General features: G+C 49.1%; 12 protein-coding genes across 12 annotated transcripts; 6 read left to right on the top strand and 6 right to left on the bottom strand.

Annotated features, from left to right (window-relative positions):
• Window positions 1-51: 51 nt before the first annotated feature.
• On the top strand, window positions 52-1,738 carry dhh1 (DExD/H-box ATP-dependent RNA helicase DHH1; the record flags this gene model as incomplete). The annotated part of the gene is made up of 3 exons (XM_016741032.1): window positions 52-92; window positions 152-224; window positions 275-1,738. 3 exons carry the CDS (start codon window positions 52-54, stop codon window positions 1,736-1,738), a joined length of 1,578 nt encoding a protein of 525 aa, XP_016593793.1.
• A 764-nt stretch (window positions 1,739-2,502) lies between these two features.
• Window positions 2,503-3,804, top strand: PEX2_037560 (putative mitochondrial tricarboxylate transporter (Ctp); the record flags this gene model as incomplete). Its single annotated transcript, XM_016741031.1, has 9 exons — window positions 2,503-2,535; window positions 2,588-2,642; window positions 2,694-2,714; window positions 2,761-2,892; window positions 2,941-3,088; window positions 3,136-3,393; window positions 3,459-3,494; window positions 3,547-3,696; window positions 3,747-3,804. 9 exons carry the CDS (start codon window positions 2,503-2,505, stop codon window positions 3,802-3,804), a joined length of 891 nt encoding a protein of 296 aa, XP_016593792.1.
• Window positions 3,805-3,869: 65 nt separating this feature from the next.
• PEX2_037550 (putative mitochondrial translation release factor (RF-1)) lies at window positions 3,870-5,220 on the bottom strand (the record flags this gene model as incomplete). The annotated part of the gene is made up of 3 exons (XM_016741030.1): window positions 3,870-4,871; window positions 4,918-5,090; window positions 5,139-5,220. 3 exons carry the CDS (start codon window positions 5,218-5,220, stop codon window positions 3,870-3,872), a joined length of 1,257 nt encoding a protein of 418 aa, XP_016593791.1.
• A 297-nt stretch (window positions 5,221-5,517) lies between these two features.
• Window positions 5,518-7,110, top strand: PEX2_037540 (DnaJ and TPR domain protein; the record flags this gene model as incomplete). The annotated part of the gene is made up of 2 exons (XM_016741029.1): window positions 5,518-6,486; window positions 6,535-7,110. 2 exons carry the CDS (start codon window positions 5,518-5,520, stop codon window positions 7,108-7,110), a joined length of 1,545 nt encoding a protein of 514 aa, XP_016593790.1.
• Window positions 7,111-7,307: 197 nt separating this feature from the next.
• Window positions 7,308-8,133, bottom strand: PEX2_037530 (protein-L-isoaspartate O-methyltransferase; the record flags this gene model as incomplete). Its single annotated transcript, XM_016741028.1, has 2 exons — window positions 7,308-7,922; window positions 7,975-8,133. 2 exons carry the CDS (start codon window positions 8,131-8,133, stop codon window positions 7,308-7,310), a joined length of 774 nt encoding a protein of 257 aa, XP_016593789.1.
• A 467-nt stretch (window positions 8,134-8,600) lies between these two features.
• PEX2_037520 (uncharacterized protein) lies at window positions 8,601-9,377 on the top strand (the record flags this gene model as incomplete). Its single annotated transcript, XM_016741027.1, has 2 exons — window positions 8,601-8,748; window positions 8,800-9,377. 2 exons carry the CDS (start codon window positions 8,601-8,603, stop codon window positions 9,375-9,377), a joined length of 726 nt encoding a protein of 241 aa, XP_016593788.1.
• A 364-nt stretch (window positions 9,378-9,741) lies between these two features.
• Window positions 9,742-11,661, bottom strand: PEX2_037510 (uncharacterized protein; the record flags this gene model as incomplete). The annotated part of the gene is made up of 11 exons (XM_016741026.1): window positions 9,742-9,786; window positions 9,836-9,907; window positions 9,959-10,026; window positions 10,086-10,140; window positions 10,196-10,255; window positions 10,313-10,705; window positions 10,762-11,079; window positions 11,146-11,201; window positions 11,255-11,326; window positions 11,378-11,436; window positions 11,492-11,661. The coding sequence occupies 11 exons, from the start codon at window positions 11,659-11,661 to the stop codon at window positions 9,742-9,744; spliced, it is 1,368 nt and encodes a 455-aa protein (XP_016593787.1).
• A 411-nt stretch (window positions 11,662-12,072) lies between these two features.
• Window positions 12,073-12,526, top strand: PEX2_037500 (NADH dehydrogenase [ubiquinone] 1 beta subcomplex subunit 9; the record flags this gene model as incomplete). The annotated part of the gene is made up of 4 exons (XM_016741025.1): window positions 12,073-12,092; window positions 12,142-12,274; window positions 12,325-12,445; window positions 12,501-12,526. The coding sequence occupies 4 exons, from the start codon at window positions 12,073-12,075 to the stop codon at window positions 12,524-12,526; spliced, it is 300 nt and encodes a 99-aa protein (XP_016593786.1).
• A 200-nt stretch (window positions 12,527-12,726) lies between these two features.
• Window positions 12,727-12,942, bottom strand: PEX2_037490 (uncharacterized protein; the record flags this gene model as incomplete). The annotated part of the gene is made up of 1 exon (XM_016741024.1): window positions 12,727-12,942. One exon carries the CDS (start codon window positions 12,940-12,942, stop codon window positions 12,727-12,729), a length of 216 nt encoding a protein of 71 aa, XP_016593785.1.
• Window positions 12,943-13,017: 75 nt separating this feature from the next.
• PEX2_037480 (histone H2A family protein) lies at window positions 13,018-13,535 on the bottom strand (the record flags this gene model as incomplete). The annotated part of the gene is made up of 3 exons (XM_016741023.1): window positions 13,018-13,070; window positions 13,129-13,421; window positions 13,483-13,535. The coding sequence occupies 3 exons, from the start codon at window positions 13,533-13,535 to the stop codon at window positions 13,018-13,020; spliced, it is 399 nt and encodes a 132-aa protein (XP_016593784.1).
• A 593-nt stretch (window positions 13,536-14,128) lies between these two features.
• Window positions 14,129-14,718, top strand: PEX2_037470 (histone H2B family protein; the record flags this gene model as incomplete). The annotated part of the gene is made up of 3 exons (XM_016741022.1): window positions 14,129-14,303; window positions 14,370-14,441; window positions 14,540-14,718. The coding sequence occupies 3 exons, from the start codon at window positions 14,129-14,131 to the stop codon at window positions 14,716-14,718; spliced, it is 426 nt and encodes a 141-aa protein (XP_016593783.1).
• A 349-nt stretch (window positions 14,719-15,067) lies between these two features.
• Window positions 15,068-16,520, bottom strand: PEX2_037460 (cysteine protease ATG4; the record flags this gene model as incomplete). The annotated part of the gene is made up of 5 exons (XM_016741021.1): window positions 15,068-15,437; window positions 15,494-15,721; window positions 15,770-15,938; window positions 16,024-16,323; window positions 16,382-16,520. 5 exons carry the CDS (start codon window positions 16,518-16,520, stop codon window positions 15,068-15,070), a joined length of 1,206 nt encoding a protein of 401 aa, XP_016593782.1.
• Between the last annotated feature and the right edge of the window lie 412 nt (window positions 16,521-16,932).

The raw sequence follows: 16,932 nt of genomic DNA, 5'->3' as shown, positions 1-16,932 counted from the left end.
AAAATCGGTCACCTCACTTGCTTCCCAACTCCTTAGCACCTTATCGTCACAATGGCCGACGCGCTTGCTGCACAACTCGGCAATACAAAGCTGTAAGTCAATCATGTTTCTTGTTTTTTTTTGGACCGTCAAACAAATCTGACTTGACCAGGGAAGGAACCTCAGAGCAAAGACTGCAGGACACATTGAATCTTCCCCCCAAAGATGCTCGCCCACAAACTGAGGTGAGTATTTTGTTGGTGCCAATCAATTTCGAAATACTGACTCTAAATAGGATGTCACTGCTACAAAAGGCCTTGAGTTCGAGGACTTCTACATCAAACGTGAACTCATGATGGGCATTTTTGAGGCTGGATTTGAAAAGCCCTCCCCTATCCAAGAAGAGACGATACCAGTTGCCCTCACAGGCAGAGACATCTTGGCCCGAGCCAAGAATGGCACTGGAAAGACCGCCGCTTTTGTTATCCCCACTCTCGAGCGCATCAACCCCAAAAGTACAAAGACTCAGGCCTTGATCCTGGTCCCCACACGAGAGCTCGCCCTCCAGACATCACAGGTCTGCAAGACCCTAGGCAAACACCTCGGTATCAATGTCATGGTCACCACTGGTGGAACTGGTTTGATGGACGACATTATCCGGCTGAATGACCCTGTTCACATTCTTGTGGGAACCCCCGGACGAGTACTAGATTTGGCTAGCAAAGGCGTCGCCGACTTGGCCGAATGCCCGACATTTGTGATGGATGAAGCAGACAAATTGCTGTCTCCTGAGTTCACTCCTGTCATTGAGCAACTTATGTCCTTCCACCCCAAGGACCGCCAGGTCATGCTCTTCAGTGCCACTTTCCCTTTGATTGTCAAGTCATTCAAGGACAAGCACATGCGCAACCCTTACGAGATCAACCTTATGGACGAACTTACCCTACGCGGTATCACCCAATACTATGCTTTCGTCGAGGAGAAGCAAAAGGTTCATTGCTTGAACACTCTTTTCTCCAAGCTTCAGATCAACCAGTCGATCATTTTCTGCAACTCAACCAACCGGGTTGAGCTTCTGGCCAAAAAGATCACCGAACTCGGCTACTCGTGCTTTTACTCTCATGCTCGGATGCTTCAGCAGCACCGTAACCGAGTCTTCCATGACTTCCGCAACGGCGTATGCCGCAACTTGGTTTGCTCTGACCTGTTGACTCGCGGTATCGATATTCAAGCAGTCAACGTTGTGATCAACTTTGATTTCCCGAAGAACGCGGAGACCTATCTTCACCGTATCGGTCGTTCAGGTCGTTTCGGACACCTGGGTCTCGCCATTAACCTCATCAACTGGGAGGATCGGTTCAATCTGTACAAGATTGAGCAAGAACTGGGCACTGAAATCCAACCCATCCCTCAAAATATTGACAAGAAGCTTTATGTCTATGATTCTCCCGAGAACATTCCTCGGCCGATCTCCAACCCTCCACCCCAGACTGGAGCTGGATCCGTGAACATGAACGGAGACCGTCAACCTCGCCGGAACAATCACAATGGCCAACCGCAAATCCAACAGCACGGTCAACAGCATAGCCAACAGCATGGCCAACAACAGGGCCAACAGCAGGGCCAATACTACAATAATCGGGGACGCGGTTCTTACCGTGGTCGTGGACAGGGTCAACGTCGTGGGGCACAAAATGATGCCAACCGGATCACCTTTGGTCAACCAAATCCAGGTCAACCCCAAGCGCCCATCTCTTAGGCCCAATCACGCCCGAACCACACTTTTTTTTCATATCGATGCGCTTTGGTTTCCTCGATTCTCTTATTCCATTCCGCTCTATCTTCGAGATCTTGCCGGACTATCCCGGCATTGATTATCCGGTCATAATGAAACGGGAGTACAATGTATCATATGTCTTTTCCGTCCCGGTCCCTTGTCCTATGAGTTGGATCCTTGAGGAAATTGCATTTTCGGCGCCTATGCTCTACGTTTTTCCGAGGCTATATTCTGTGTTTCGGGATTTTCAAGGCAAATGGCGTTCCACAGGATAAGCGTCTCGTGCGATTTTTTTTCCCAGGGCTCTTTTTTTTTATTTCCCCTACGAGTGATGATCTCACCCTTGACCAACCTTTGGTTGGCAGCCCAGAGTCCTCCCACCACTCTACCATGCTTAACCCCATTCCTGTCTACGCTCACTTAGTGTGATTGCCGTTGTTAAAGGCACGGTGAACATCACACTCTCACCTTCAAAAAAACCCAGAAAAAAAAGAAGAAAAAAATGGAGGAGCACTAGTTGCTTAACGAATCTAAGTAGATTCAGCTAGTGAATTGACAATATCCCTCCAATTTGTTCCACTGTAATAAGTTGTAGGATTTGATTGTAACAGAACTGGCCTTCATGGTCTTCCTAGCTGATTCTATACTGCGGTAATGGCACGTGCCGAAGGCCGTATATCGCTGGATCTCCGATGTTCGGCGACTGCAATTCCTCAAACCTATCCCCGAAGCCCAAAAAAAAAAAAATGGCGACGGTGAATAAGGATCAAAAGGCGAAGGTTTGTTCTCCGGTCAAATAAGCTATTCTGCTTAACGCTCACCAATAAATAGCCCAGCGCCCTTCGCTCCATCCTTGCGGGGTCCACTGCCGGAGCCGTGGAGATCGGTAAAGAGCTCAATGATTCCTACCAGGCCACTAGCTAACAGTATACTACAGCGATCACGTACCCGGCCGAATGTATGATCCCTTCGAATGTCTTACAATTATTTCTAATGATCTGCAGTTGCGAAGACCCGGACTCAACTCAATCGCCAGCTTACCCAAGGCCAAAAGCTACCATGGCCACCGTTCGGAAGCCAGTGGTATGCAGGATGTACAACACTGATTATCGGAAACTCGCTCAAGGCTGGAATTCGTGCGGTTGTCTCCCGTAATTTTATAGGCCCCCGCTAATACATACTAGGATTCGTCGCTTTCGATGCCATAAAATCGGTTCTCCAAGATGAGAACGGCAAGATCTCAGGACCTAGGACGGTTGTTGCTGGATTTGGTGCTGGATTCACCGAGTCTCTTTTCGCCGTCACCCCCTTTGAAAGCATCAAGACTCAATTGTAAGTTCCCGTCCCATTTCTGGCAGGCTCTACTGACCGAACTATAGGATCGACGACCGAAAGTCTGCCAACCCTCGGATGCGGGGTTTCTTGCATGGCAGCAAACTCATTTTCAAGGAAAGAGGTGTCAAGGGGTTTTTCCAAGGCTTTGTTCCCACTACAGCAAGACAGGCTGCCAACTCGGCAACCCGATTCACAGCCTACACAACATTGAAGCAGTTTGCAGAGGGCTATACGGCGCCGGGTGAAAAGCTGGGGACTGCAGCCACCTTTGGAATCGGTGGTATTGCAGGACTCATCACTGTGTAAGACTTCGATCCCTGAAGAAGATGGGGACAAAAAGGGACAAACACCAACTAACATGAATCAGTTATGTGACCCAACCATTGGACACGGTCAAGACAAGGTCACTATCCCCACACGCTAATGATACATATCAAAGATACTAACGATATCAGAATGCAATCACTTGAGGCCAGCAAGCATTACAAGAACAGCATTGTTTGCGCAACAAGAATCGTCAAGGATGAAGGTGTCTTAACTTTATGGTCTGGCGCTATGCCGCGACTTGCAAGATTGATCATGAGTGGAGGAATTGTGTTCACCATGTTTGTGATTGACCTAAGTCATAGTATGAAAGTTGCTAACTACTGGACAGGTATGAGAAGGCTATGGATGGACTGGACATCTTGGATCCGGAGCGAAAGTATTTGTAGAACATCAATAGATTCGGGCCTTAATAAAATACATGGTATCTTTGTACATGAAAAGAATGACTCTGCTATTTACTCTTTGCTTTTCCCATGTCCTCGGCAACCATGGCCTCAACTTCACTATCAGCCATCCAGGTCCGCACACTGTCCATCACAGTCTCCAAGCCATCACCGCCATCGAGAATACTATCCAGATTATGAATCGTGATCCCTGTACGATGGTCGGTGCAGCGACTTTGACCAAAATTGTAGGTTCGAATCTTATCACCTCGACCCATTTTGGCCACACCACCTAGTATACCTCGTCTGAGCTGCATAAGCTCTTGTTCACGGGCTTCTTGTCGGGCTTCGGCCAGCTTTGCCCGTAGCATCTGCCACGCCTTTCTCCGATTGGCCTGCTGGGACCGTTCGTCTTGCATGGAGACAACCGTATGCGTGGGGATATGGGTCAGTCGAATGGCGGACTCGGTTTTGTTGACATGTTGCCCACCAGCACCCCCAGCCCTCATCTTTTCAACCCGCACCTCTTGCGGGTCAATATAGTAATCGCTGTTTGGATCTTCAAAGTTCAGGGCGTTATCCATCTCACTGCCGTCCTCTGGGAAACTCGGCAAGACCATTACACTAACGGCACTGGTATGGGTGCGACCCTTGGTCTCGGTTGCGGGTACTCTCTGCACCCTATGTACCCCCGATTCAGTCCGTAATATATCGTATGCGCCACTGGCTTCAATTTCAATTACCGCTTCACTGAGACGGTCGTCGGACGGGCCAACCTCTGTGTCTTGTTTCAAGATTGTTGGGCGGAGGCCCCTTCGGGAGCAAAAGGCAACGTACATTCGTAACATCTCAAAGGCGAACAAGCCTGCTTCATCTCCGCCTGCCCCGGGTCGGATTTCGAGCAAGCAAGGAAGGTCTGCAAATGGATGTCGTGGAATGAGAGCCTTCTTCAGTCGGTCTGATATCGTAGGCAAGGCATCGCGACTGCTCTCAAGGTCTTCTGTTGCCAAGGACCGTAGTTCGGCATCGGTGTTGGGATCGGTTAGTAGAGACTTGAGCTCGGTAATAGACTAGCGGAATTAGTAGGTCTTCAATGAAGGTCTCCAAGGCGCATACATCGTTGGCATTGATCCATTCTTTCAAGATATTCGCAACCGGTGCCAGTTCTCCGGCTCGCTTGGCGGTTTTTGCGTCAAATGACTCTCCCAATCGTTTTGCAAGCTTTGTATGTTCAGCTGCAAGTAGGCGGGCTCTAGTTAAAAGAGCTGGAGACAAGGTAGAATCGGATGCTGGTTGCAATTAGCAAATTGATCAGAAGATAACCAAACGAATCTTACCGGTATGTACACCTCGCAAAGGCGACAGTTTCAGACCAATCTTAGGCCACAAGATACTTCGACATATTGACTTGACGAGCATACTTTGAATCGGAGTAGTGAAGACCAAAACTCGGAGCGAAAGCGATTGGAGACAATTCTATGTCACATGACGGTAACGGAACAATACGAGGCGTAAAGGCCACGGAGTATGCACATGTGCTCCTCCAACTTCGAGTTCCCTTGTTCATTGTTCTTTGCGCTTTGCACTTGGCTATTTTGATCGAGATTTTTGGATTATGCTCCTCTTCTTGTACTCCTAGGGAGACTGATTATGCACCAAACCCTTCGTTAACACCTCCCGTTACTACGTCGTTACTGCGTCGCATACTACCTCAAGATGCTCATTTCCTTGGACTCACTCACGGCCTTTCTGGCTTGTCTTTCGGCTGGATACGCCCTTCAAATTCCCTCGGATACACCTCTCTCTGAATTGATCTCTTCCGCCAAGGCCCACCTCGCGCAGGGCTCACCCCGAGATGCCGTGGTATACTTCGACGCCGCCGTCTCGCGCGACCCAACCAACTATATCACTATCTTCCAACGGGGCGCGGCTTATCTTTCCATCGGCAAAAATTCACAAGCCTCAAGCGACTTTGATCGAGTTTTAGAACTCAAGCCGGACTTTGAGGGCGCTCTTCTACAGCGATCCCGCTTAAACGCACGCTCCGCGCATTGGCAAGAGGCCTTGCAGGATCTCGAGCGGGCCGGAAAAAAGTCGACGGATGATTACAAGGAATTAGAAGCCGCACGAGATGCGGCCACCTTAGCTCTCAATGCCGAAAAGCAGGGCGCGTGGGAGACGTGTGTCTCGGAGGCAAATATTGCCATCCTCAAGGCAAATACGGCACTGCCTCTACGACAGGCTCGAGCCCATTGTCACTTTGAAAAAGGCGAGACGGAAGAAGCGCTTAGCGACTTGGCACATGTTCTGCAAATGTCCCCGAGCTTGGTCGAACCTCATCTGCAAATGTCATCCATGCTGTTCTACTCTCTAGGAGACAGTGACCGTGGCCTTGCTCAAATTCGCAAATGCCTCCATGCTGATCCGGACTCGAAACCGTGCAACCGTCTATATCGACGTGAACGGAAGCTTGCCAAACAGCTAGAAAAATTGCATACTGCCCTGGGCGCACGCAAATTCAGCAATGCAGCAAATCTCATGGTCGGCGATAGTGAATCCAGTGGACTGATTGCGGACATCAAGGCCGATGTTGAAGAAGCGAGACAAGCTAACCATATTCATCATCTGGCACCCAATAATCTTTACACATTCCTGGTCGAGAAGACCTGCGAGGCTTACCGAGAGGTGAGTACCCACGTCACATCGCTTAATTTCCGTCACTAACATACCCAGATGCGTATGATCAAAAAGGCGGGCCCTTACTGCGCTGAAGCTCTCCAGCTTGTTCCCCACTCACTTGCCGGGCTCCTATATAAAGCCCAGACCGCTTTGGACGAGGATCGGTTCGAGGACGCCATACGTACGCTCGAATCGGCCAAGGAACACCATCCCAGTTCCCAAGAGGCGCAATCTCTCCAACAAAAGGCTCAGACTTTACTCAAGCGCTCCAAGCAGAAAGATTACTACAAGGTCCTTGGTATTAGCCGTGATGCAGATGATCGGACGATCAAACGCGCGTATCGCCAGCTAGTGAAGCAACATCACCCTGATAAGGCCAACGCCCAGGGTGTAAGCAAGGAAGAGGCGGAGAAAAAGATGGCGGCCATCAATGAAGCCTACGAGGTTTTATCTGACTCCGAACTCCGGACACGGTTTGACAACGGCGACGATCCCAATGATCCCGAATCGCAACAGCGAGGCAGTCAGTTCCAGGGCAACCCATTCGGTGGTGGTGGTCAACAGTTCTTCTTCCAACAGGGTGGTCCACAATTCCAGGGGAATTTCAAGTTCCCTGGTGGATTCCGCTGATCGAATTCTATCTTCTCTCTTTGTGAAACATGCCAGGGTGTTCGTGGAGTCTTTCTCGATGTATTTGGAAAGATATGAAGTTTTGAAGCTCACATGGAGAAATCAATTTAGGAAAGCACATAAACTCATATTATTATCACTTTTCTTTTATCAAAGTAAAGGAATCTCTGTAAATGTAAACCGAAGAAGAAGACGTCTCATCCTCGTGGAGCATCCGTCAAGGGCACATAGCTGACTTGGAAGACCTTCTCTTTGCGAATGGATCCGTCTTCCTTTTTATCTACCACCCAGATATATTGACCCCCGCTGAGACTATCCATGGCACTTTCGTCATCTTCCGATTCCACCGGAATGAAGAGTCTCCCGGGAGCACGCAGCTGGTCGACCAGAGTTGGATGAAGCTTGTCGGCCGCGGCGCCAACGTGGATGGCGTCGTACGGTGCACCTTCTTTCCATCCAAGACGTCCATCGCCAGTGATAAACTTGACAGTTGTAGATGTCTGTAACTCACTGCCTTGCTTGGACTTGTCCATGTTGGTACGAGCCAGGTCTGTCAGCTCAGGGATATGATCAATCCCAATCACCTGTCCCTGAGCGTTGCTGGATGAACTGGTCACCAGATTGGCAAGGACGTGGGTCAAATACCCTGAACCAGATCCAATGTCCAACACCCGAGCACCTGGTTTGAGATAATCAATCAGATACTCACATGCATGGCCATGCATGTGCGGTGCTGATATGGTAGCCCCATATCCAATGGGTTGAGGCGAGTCCGAATACGGCCGTGATGGAGCATAATGGGCTCGATCAACCTTGGTCATAGTTAGAGAGGGCATTGAATCAAAATATATTACATATGCTCACTCCTATCATGGCATCTTTCACACGCTCATTGTGGATCAGTCCAGCCTTGAATAGGTTCTCAATCAACTCGGTGTTGGTGGATCCAGAGCAATACCACGCCATGGTAGCCTGTGTTGCTTTGCTGAGGCTGAATTTTGGTTTTATGCGTAGGTTGAGCATGGACTGAAGGGGCTGTTGGATGGGTGAAAGGGGGGAAGTGATCAATTACATAGTATGTACATATGTGTGACTCTCTACATGGTTATATATAAATGACGCCATGATATCCGCATTCACTACATCTGATATTTCAAAACAGCTTCTACAGCTTCTACAGCTCACATTTCAATTTATATATATTAAATCCACATTCCCAATGTTATAGCAAGTAAAAGTAATCATGTAATCCCAATGTATGTCAAAAGTGTCACTATACTCCATAAAATGGTTGAATGCTATACCCAGTCACGTGAAGGTGATGTCAAAATACCCCAGGCCCACGGGCAGTGACATCGACTAATCGCGCCGACTAAGCGCATTGACATAATATCGCCGTGGGAACAGCTGTATCCTTGGGGGCACCATGGATCCCTCTAGGACCGTCCACATACCTTTCATTTGATACCCTCCTCAGTGTTGACGTCAAAATGGCGGAACGAAACCCTGGCATTCGAGCCACTGTGGATCTGTTGATCCTCGACTACATGGTCTGCATGTGTATCAGTGAGATACTAGGAGCAATTCACCAAGCAAGACCAACCGAGGACATTGAATGGTTTGCGCTTTTAGTTGAACGTAAGTACCCAGGACTTCCCGGCAAAGGATCATTTCATACTGACTCCTTAGAATTCCACCGGCGGCTTCTCGGTCATCGTCTCGACGGCCCCTTGCCCTGGGACCTGAACTTCAAATTGCGCATTTTCTACCTGTCCAATCTCTTTCTTCACTGGGACCCCCCCAAAGATCGCGACCTCGGTCACTTTGTGCCCCTGTCTGATATCGCAGTTCAGTTCATGGACTTTTGTCAGTCGGCAGTCGCCCACGTATCCCGGACACGCTGGCTCGACCTCGGTGCCCACTTCATGATTCATGCGATACTGGAAGAAGAAGCGCGCTTCCCAGACCAGCTCCACAGACTCTGCAACTGGAGAACAAACGACAGTGAACTCGATATATGGTGGGAGGTCAGCCGTACCATGTTTCTGGAGCACATGCCACCCCCATTCGGTACGGCGGACCCAAAGAGCCGAGAAGAGCTCAATGAGGTGTGCCCTCTCCAATTGCTGCAGCATCGTTACGTCGATTTTTTCGAGGATCTTATGGAAGTCCTAGATGCGCCCCTTCTTCTTCAGCTGGAGCATGGCCAGCTGGAAGGATTGACCCGGGAGGAGACACAGCGGGTTCGAGACTATTGTGGACTTTAGTATTCTCACCCAAACGATACGAGAACATGCCCTTCTACGTGATTCTATGTGTAATGATACCAATCCAAGCAGACACATGAGCTAGAGCTAGCATCGCGGATCACTATTTATCTGAAGTGCAATACCACATGCTCACTAATTCGATCACCATATTGATCCTTCAATCTCAATCAATTCCCAACAGCCCATAAAGACCGAAAGAAATACTCACATAACAGAAGAATAGTGCTTAGAGCCCAACTACAAGACCTGTGCTTGACATGGCATTTATATCTTGGAACACAATAATTTACAAAGGGCGCAAGGCCGCTCCAGGTACGAGAACATAGAGAATAAAAGGCGCGTGACAAAACACTCATGCTACCTAGCCAAGCAGCATGCGCCGGGGGTCCTCGATATACTCCTTGACCTGTGATGGGATTAGTGATTGATTCGGGTGAATGAGGAGGTAGACATACCTTGACAAGGAACGTAACGGCCTCGCGACCATCCAGGAGACGGTGATCGTAGGTGAGAGCAAGATACATCATCTAGAAATATTAGTAAACCGAAGAAAAAGTCATTGGATTGCCTGTACGTACGGGACGGATCTCGACCTTGCCGTTCACAGCGACAGGCTTGTCCTTGATGGCGTGGAGTCCCAAGACAGCTAGACATAGTTAGATGCTAATCGTATTTTAAAAAAAATAAAAAATCGAAAGAACTGACCTGTTTGGGGAACGTTGATGATTGGTGTACCCATCAGCGAGCCGAAGACACCACCCTGGGATAGGTTAGCGGGATTGTTCTTAAACACACAAACACAGGGAAAAACATACGTTGCTGATGGTGAAGGTACCGCCGGCCATGTCTTCAATGGTCAACTTGTTGTCACGAGCCTATTACAGGTCAGTAAATTGGACATCGGCCTCCATCCCAGAATAACAACGGCTCACCTTCTTTCCGAGATCGGCAATGGCCTTCTCGATTCCAACAAGATCCTTGCCTTCGGTGTTACGGACTACAGGAGTCACAAGACCCTTCTCGGTGGCAACTGCAACGCTGATGTCAACATAGTCGCGGTAGACGATGGTATCACCGCCGTTAGGACCCTCGATGGAAGCATTGACAGCGGGGATATCCTTCATGGCAAGCACACAAGCACGGGAGAAGGCGCTCATGAAACCAAGCTTCACACCGGTCTTCTTGAGCACATCGTCCTTGTACAGTTTCCGGAACTCCATCAGCGAGGACATGTCAACCTCGTTGAAAGTGGTGAGAGAAGCGGCGGTGTTCTGGGACTGCTTCAGGCGCTCGGCGATACGCAGACGCATGCGGTTCATTTTGACCTAGACCAAAAATTAGCTTCAAGTCAAGGTCGAAGGCATATTTGGGGTCAACATACCCGGCGTTCCTCGCGGCCACCAAGAGCTGGCTGTTCAGCTGCTTGGGGCTTGGACTCCGCCTTGGGAGCCTCCTTGGGGGGCGCAGCCTTCTTAGGTTCGGGCTCCTTGGGCTTCTCGGTCTCGGCGGGAGCGGGCGGAGCATCCTTCTTAGGCTCGGGCTCCTTGGGCTTCTCGGCACCCTCGTCCTTCTTTCCACCCTCGGGAGCAGCGCCAAGCTCGATCCTGACAAGATCTTGGCCGACGGTAACGGTATCTTCCTCGTTCACGAGGAACTCCTTAATGGTACCAGACTCCGAGGCATTAACCGAAACATCAATCTAACAGAAAATCCATGTTAACAGCAGTACTAGTTGTGAAGGGTGGGGGTCGGAGTTGGTATTTACCTTGTCTGTTTCAATTGTCGCAATCTCCTCGTCGCGCTCGACGAAATCTCCAACCTCTGTACCATGATAAGTAAATGCCAGAATTTCAACCACGGCCAAAGCACCATACGTTTTGAGAATTGCTTGAGGGTACCCTCTGTAATCGACTCAGCCATGCTGGGGACCTTGATGATGGAATCGGCTAAGCATTATTAGCAATTGATCAATAGGAATGCTTAAGATAAGCATTTACCATAGGTGCGAAGTTGGTGACCTCCTAGAGGAGCAAGGTTGAGTCGCGAGACATTGATGCTGTAGCGTTGTATGAGCTAAAATTGCGACGGATGGTGATAACGTAGATACTTACCCGGAAGAAGAGACCTGCAACAAGCCCGAAGCTGAGCGAGCTGAAGTCTTCCGCGTGAGGGTAGACAATCCCTTGACATTGCGTAACTGGCTTGATGCCCGAGGAGTGGTTCTGGCCACAGCCGAGAAGCGCTGGCTCGAGAGGCGCGCAATAGAGATTCGAGAAGCCATGATGAATCAAAGCAAAATTTACTCGGTTGGGAAAAAGCCGAACCGGTTTCGTAAGACAAAAACGCTTCAACTCTAAAAATTAGAGCAAGTTGAGAAGATGAAGCTCGGATTAGATCGGGTCCTCAGGTAAACCGGCACCCTTCCGGCAGAGGCGGACTATTCTTCTTACACTACGGGGGCGGGCAGTGACCATTTGAGCAAGTCTGTGCCGAACGAATTAGGAAGCCCAGAATAGTCAACCTGACGACATTGAAACCCTCAACTCCAGCCCATTGTCCACCAGGAACCCTAACAATCTTTAAGGTTGTCATTTCTGTTTGATAGACCTGTGTAATCAACACACTCGCTTTCTTATTTTCATTTCCCTCTTCCAGCTGGCCGGAATTGGACCCGGGACAAAACTTGAGCACAATGTCCACCTCCGCTGTTAAGTGAGTCCGCTGGTGTCCCCCTAGAGGACTATTCACTTATTTACTACAGGTCGCTCTACCGGCGCTCCCTGAAACTGTCTCTTGACTGGGCCGTCCACCGGCAGGTCTGGCGTGGACAAGCAGTCTATATCCGGTCCCTTTTTGAAGCCAACAAGGACGTTCGCGATCCTCGCCAGCAACAGGTATGTAAAACTGTGAGATCTATGGCTGGCAAATCTAACACACGCTCTAGGTTTTGCTGCGCGAGACAGAGAAGCTCTTGGCAACCTGGAAGCACCCTGACCCATACCGGGCACCTACTGCGCCTGGCGGTAACAAATGGGAGCGCAACCTGCCGGCCCGAATCCTGCCATGTACGTTCACATCCCCAGGAAACCTTCGATTTGCATTAACCATGAGACGACATAGATGCTCAACCTCCTGGTGCACACTAAGTCAAATCAATATCGCAAAACACAATGTGAGGATTGGGCCAATTGCAAACATTAACTATGCAACATAAAGTATGCGTGTCTTTCCTGCAGATTTAGAGTACGCCGACCAGAATCAAGAATTAACAATTTATTTCATGTACAATAGCCACCTCGAGAGGACAACGCCGCCAAGAATATCATTTATATGATACAGTGTATGCTTAAAGTACGAAAGGAAGTAGGTATATTTTTTTAACACTTGAAAGACCTGGAGTTTTCATTGATTTGGGCTCATGCCCAGGGCTAGTATCCGAAAGTTGAAATCCCTCAAGCGAGTTAAGGTCGTCGGTATCATTCCATGTCCGTAGACATAATGTACAACCAGGAAATTGATGAAAAAAAAGAGAAAACGCAGAGCCATAACGTGCCCGTCCCATAACCCCATTATCGTGTCAAAGAACCAATCCGCGCCGGAAAAGAAAACAAACAACCCGCGAAAAAAGAGAGAACCCTTACAGCTCCTGGCTGCCCTTGCCGGCCTTGGGAGTCTTCTTGGGGAGAAGGTCTGAAAACAATGTTAGTGTACAATACACAAATAGAGGGTTGATGCGGGGATAACGTACTCTGGTGGATGTTGGGGAGAACACCACCCTGGGCAATGGTGACGTGACCCAGGAGCTTGTTCAGCTCCTCATCGTTGCGGATAGCAAGCTGGAGGTGACGAGGGATGATACGGGTCTTCTTGTTGTCACGGGCGGCGTTTCCAGCCAACTCGAGAATCTCAGCAGCTAGGTACTCAAGAACAGCAGCGAGGTAAACGGGAGCACCGGCACCGACACGCTGAGCGTAGTTGCCCTTGCGGAGCAAACGGTGGACACGGCCAACGGGGAAGGCCAAACCAGCCTTGGAGGAACGGCTGAGGATGTTGATGTCAGTATGAAACGTATATATAAAGACGCGAAATGTAAACAACTTACGACTGCGCGTTCTTGCTGCCGCTAGCCTTGCCGCCGGACTTTCCGCCAGTCATTTTGATGGTTGGTTTTGAAAAGGGGGGGAGGGTTTTGGTAGAGAGAGAGAGAGAGAAAAGGTGTGTTGTTTGAAGGTGGAGAGCTTGGGTTATGGTGTAAAGTGGCAAGAGCAGGTGGGAGAGCGTGTGGAAGCGGAGGACCTTTATAAGGACGCGGTGAGGGTGACGTTGGGGCAGCATCAATGGGCGCTCCAGATCACGGTCTCGCTTAGATGTTGCAGCCAATGATCAATCAGATCAGACATTCCCCTTCGGGAATGGTGTGGTAATATAAATTCATTACCATACCTGACAGTCAGCTGAGCGTGGTTATACCCCACCTTTCCCACCTTGAGACGCGTCAATGTCGGTTTAATCATACAGATCATACCAAGGTGTTACCGTATTGAAATTCGGCCTCCTTTGCACCCCCCTCCAGGATCAACTGGCCTTTGGAACACGAGTATAAAGACGCTCTCTCCCCTCGTCACCGCGTCTCTCTAACTTCACCTTCCACATACCATCTCTGTTTCCCATCCACACGCTTCATCCATCTTTACTCTTTACTCTTCCAACTCTTTTCTTTCCAACCAACTTTTCCAACCACATTCAAAATGCCCCCTAAGGCCGCTGAGAAGAAGCCCTCCACCGGTGGCAAGGCCCCCGTTGGCGGCAAGGCCCCTGCTGAGAAGAAGGAGGCTGGCAAGAAGACTGCCACCGCTGCAACTGGCGAGAAGAAGAAGCGCGGCAAGACCCGCAAGGAGACTTACTCTTCTTACATCTACAAGGGTGAGTTCATTCTTGAAAACAGCACCTCAGTTATCAAGAACGCGTCAATACTAACTCCATTTCCAGTCCTCAAGCAGGTCCACCCCGACACTGGTATCTCTACTCGTGCCATGTCCATCCTGAACTCTTTCGTCAACGGTATGTTTTCTCTTCGCGCAACTCCCTTGCAACAAACACAAAAAAACGCGTTTACGCGTTTTCTTACTATGTCACATTCTGATTTCTTCATTCTCCAGACATCTTCGAGCGTGTCGCTACCGAGGCCTCCAAGCTGGCCGCTTACAACAAGAAGTCTACTATCTCCTCCCGGGAGATCCAGACCTCTGTGCGTCTCATCCTCCCCGGTGAGCTCGCCAAGCACGCCGTCTCTGAGGGCACCAAGGCTGTCACCAAGTACTCTTCTTCCGCCAAATAAGCGGCTTCTTTACGTTTTCTTTCCAGCTTGCTTTTGTTTTTACTGCCTCTTGATCTGTTATGGGCTCTGAGGTGGTCGGTTATGGGTGTTTTGCGGGTTTCTAATGCGTCATGGGATGGCTTGAATTTTCTTTTCCCCGATGGGTGATTTTTTTTGAATGGTTACCACTCGATACGTGAATGCGGTGTAACATAACTCGGGTCTGGGGCAGGCATGGATTGGCCTCCCCTACTAGAACGCGAAATTCCAAATGCTTAATTGCATTGCATCATGATTCTATTTCTCTCTTTCCTGGTAAATTTTTCCCAAGGCACAAGTTAAAATCAAGCTGCATCTCCTAGTTTGTCTATCACTCCATCTCATCTGAATCGTCCAGTGCCTCAACTTCATCCAGAGCCTCAGCTCGACCATGGCCATAATCTGGCTGATGCTGACTGGGGAAAATGTGCACAATGGGTTGTCCAGGCGTGGATTGAATTCGTTTCTTCCAGTCAGCCCAGTCATCTTCGTCCTGGATGAGAAATCCAATCAGCATGCTAGGATCCATGTCCTTGATATGGATTCTCCGTAGTCGGTTGGTGTAGTAGCTATCTAGTTCCTCTTGAGTGTAAGGCCCATCTGGTCGATATGACGTTGCAGGTCGGGTGGTATGCGGATCAAGGAAGAAGAGGTGGCAGTCTTGAGCCCCTACAAAGTAATGCGATGCTGATGGGCGTCCACTGTTTTGATTAGCGCATACTTCATGTCGGGTGTACAGACAGATGCATGGACCTACCCTGCAATCCCAACGGATTGGGGATATGTTAATGCAGCTCGAAGTCCATCCCAGTACGCTGGGGTGACATTGTCGATCCCCAACCTGGTTCCAATCAGGATGAGTGTTGGTTGAATGTGACCCGACCTATCGTGGGACACATGTGCAAATTTGTCTTCATAGATGTCCGATGTGTCATTGGTTACATATACCCTGAGTTGAGGGGCCTTGCTTTGGGTTGAAAGTAGCCTATTGCAATCAGCATCACTCTATGGCTTGGGTTTTGGTAACACGCACTGGATACATTTAGCAGTTGCCGAGGGCCCAAACCATTCACCTGGGTATTTCCCGCATGATTCTGCGCCGCGATTGACAAATTGATGTATTGAGAAGGGAGCTTCGGGGTGATCGGCGAACATCGATATTAGCTTTGACTCTTCCTCCACTTTCTCCCCTCGGCGCCAGTCTATATTATATTTAATTAGTTCTGGTTTTTTGGGGGGGTGGGGGCGTATGGGGTTTTTTGATACATATTTAGACGCATCTCTCACCTCGTCCGAGTAATAGAACTGAAAAGGTATTTGCCAAAAGGCTTTGTCCAGATCTGATCATGCAGCCCCACCCTGTATCTGACGTAAAGCCTTGAGGGTCCATCAGTTGACTTCTCAGACGTACCCCCAGTGTCATCGAGGATGTTGCTTCTAGTGACTTTGTTCGTGGGATCGGTGTGAAGTTTGATCGATATGTGATCCAGATCCTCGATCCAAAGTCAGAGAGAAATGCCTTTGGCCATGCTGTGTCATTCAATGTGCTAGCATCGGGCTGTCTTGAGGGGCTGTATGGGTTGTTGGCTGTATAGGTTGTTAGATATAGGATATTAGGTTGTATATTCACTTCAGTGAGACTCACTAGCCGGGTCACTGGGTGGTTGCGGGGGGGCATACTCCCTGCCCAGGCACCATATCGACGCCGCAGGTACATCATTTCTAGGTTCTGGGTCCCAGAAGTATTGTACTATGCGTTTGCACTTTTCCATGTCCACGGTCATGGTTGGCGCCGGTATTCTGTGTATCTGTTCAGGTATGGTGGTTTGTGGTTTGTGGTTTGGAAGGGGTAAGTGATTCAAGATCAGAGGTGAGTATATATATATCTCTCTCTCCCCCTCTCTCTTTCCAACCTGGAAGCTAACTCGGTGATTTAATACCAAGCGACCAAGCTAGGTCACCACAAAGAACCGAGGAAAACCACAAACAAAAAAAGATAAACGGTAAAAGCGCCGGGTTAATCGAATATGCCTTTCTAGGGACATGACGCCCAGGTGAGGGGGAGAGTCTCCAGTCACGAGCTAAGACGTCACTACAATGTATGCAATCTACACTCTATACTCTACAATCAAGATCACCCCTTAGTTTTTTTAATTTTTTTTTTTGAAAATATAACATAAAAGGTTCGAAAATCAA

Source organism: Penicillium expansum, assembly GCF_000769745.1.
Source record: "Penicillium expansum strain MD-8 chromosome Unknown contig113, whole genome shotgun sequence".
NCBI classification, from domain to species: Eukaryota; Fungi; Ascomycota; class Eurotiomycetes; order Eurotiales; family Aspergillaceae; genus Penicillium; species Penicillium expansum.
Note: the sequence above shows the minus strand (reverse complement) of the source record. Positions and strands in the feature narration are given on the sequence as shown.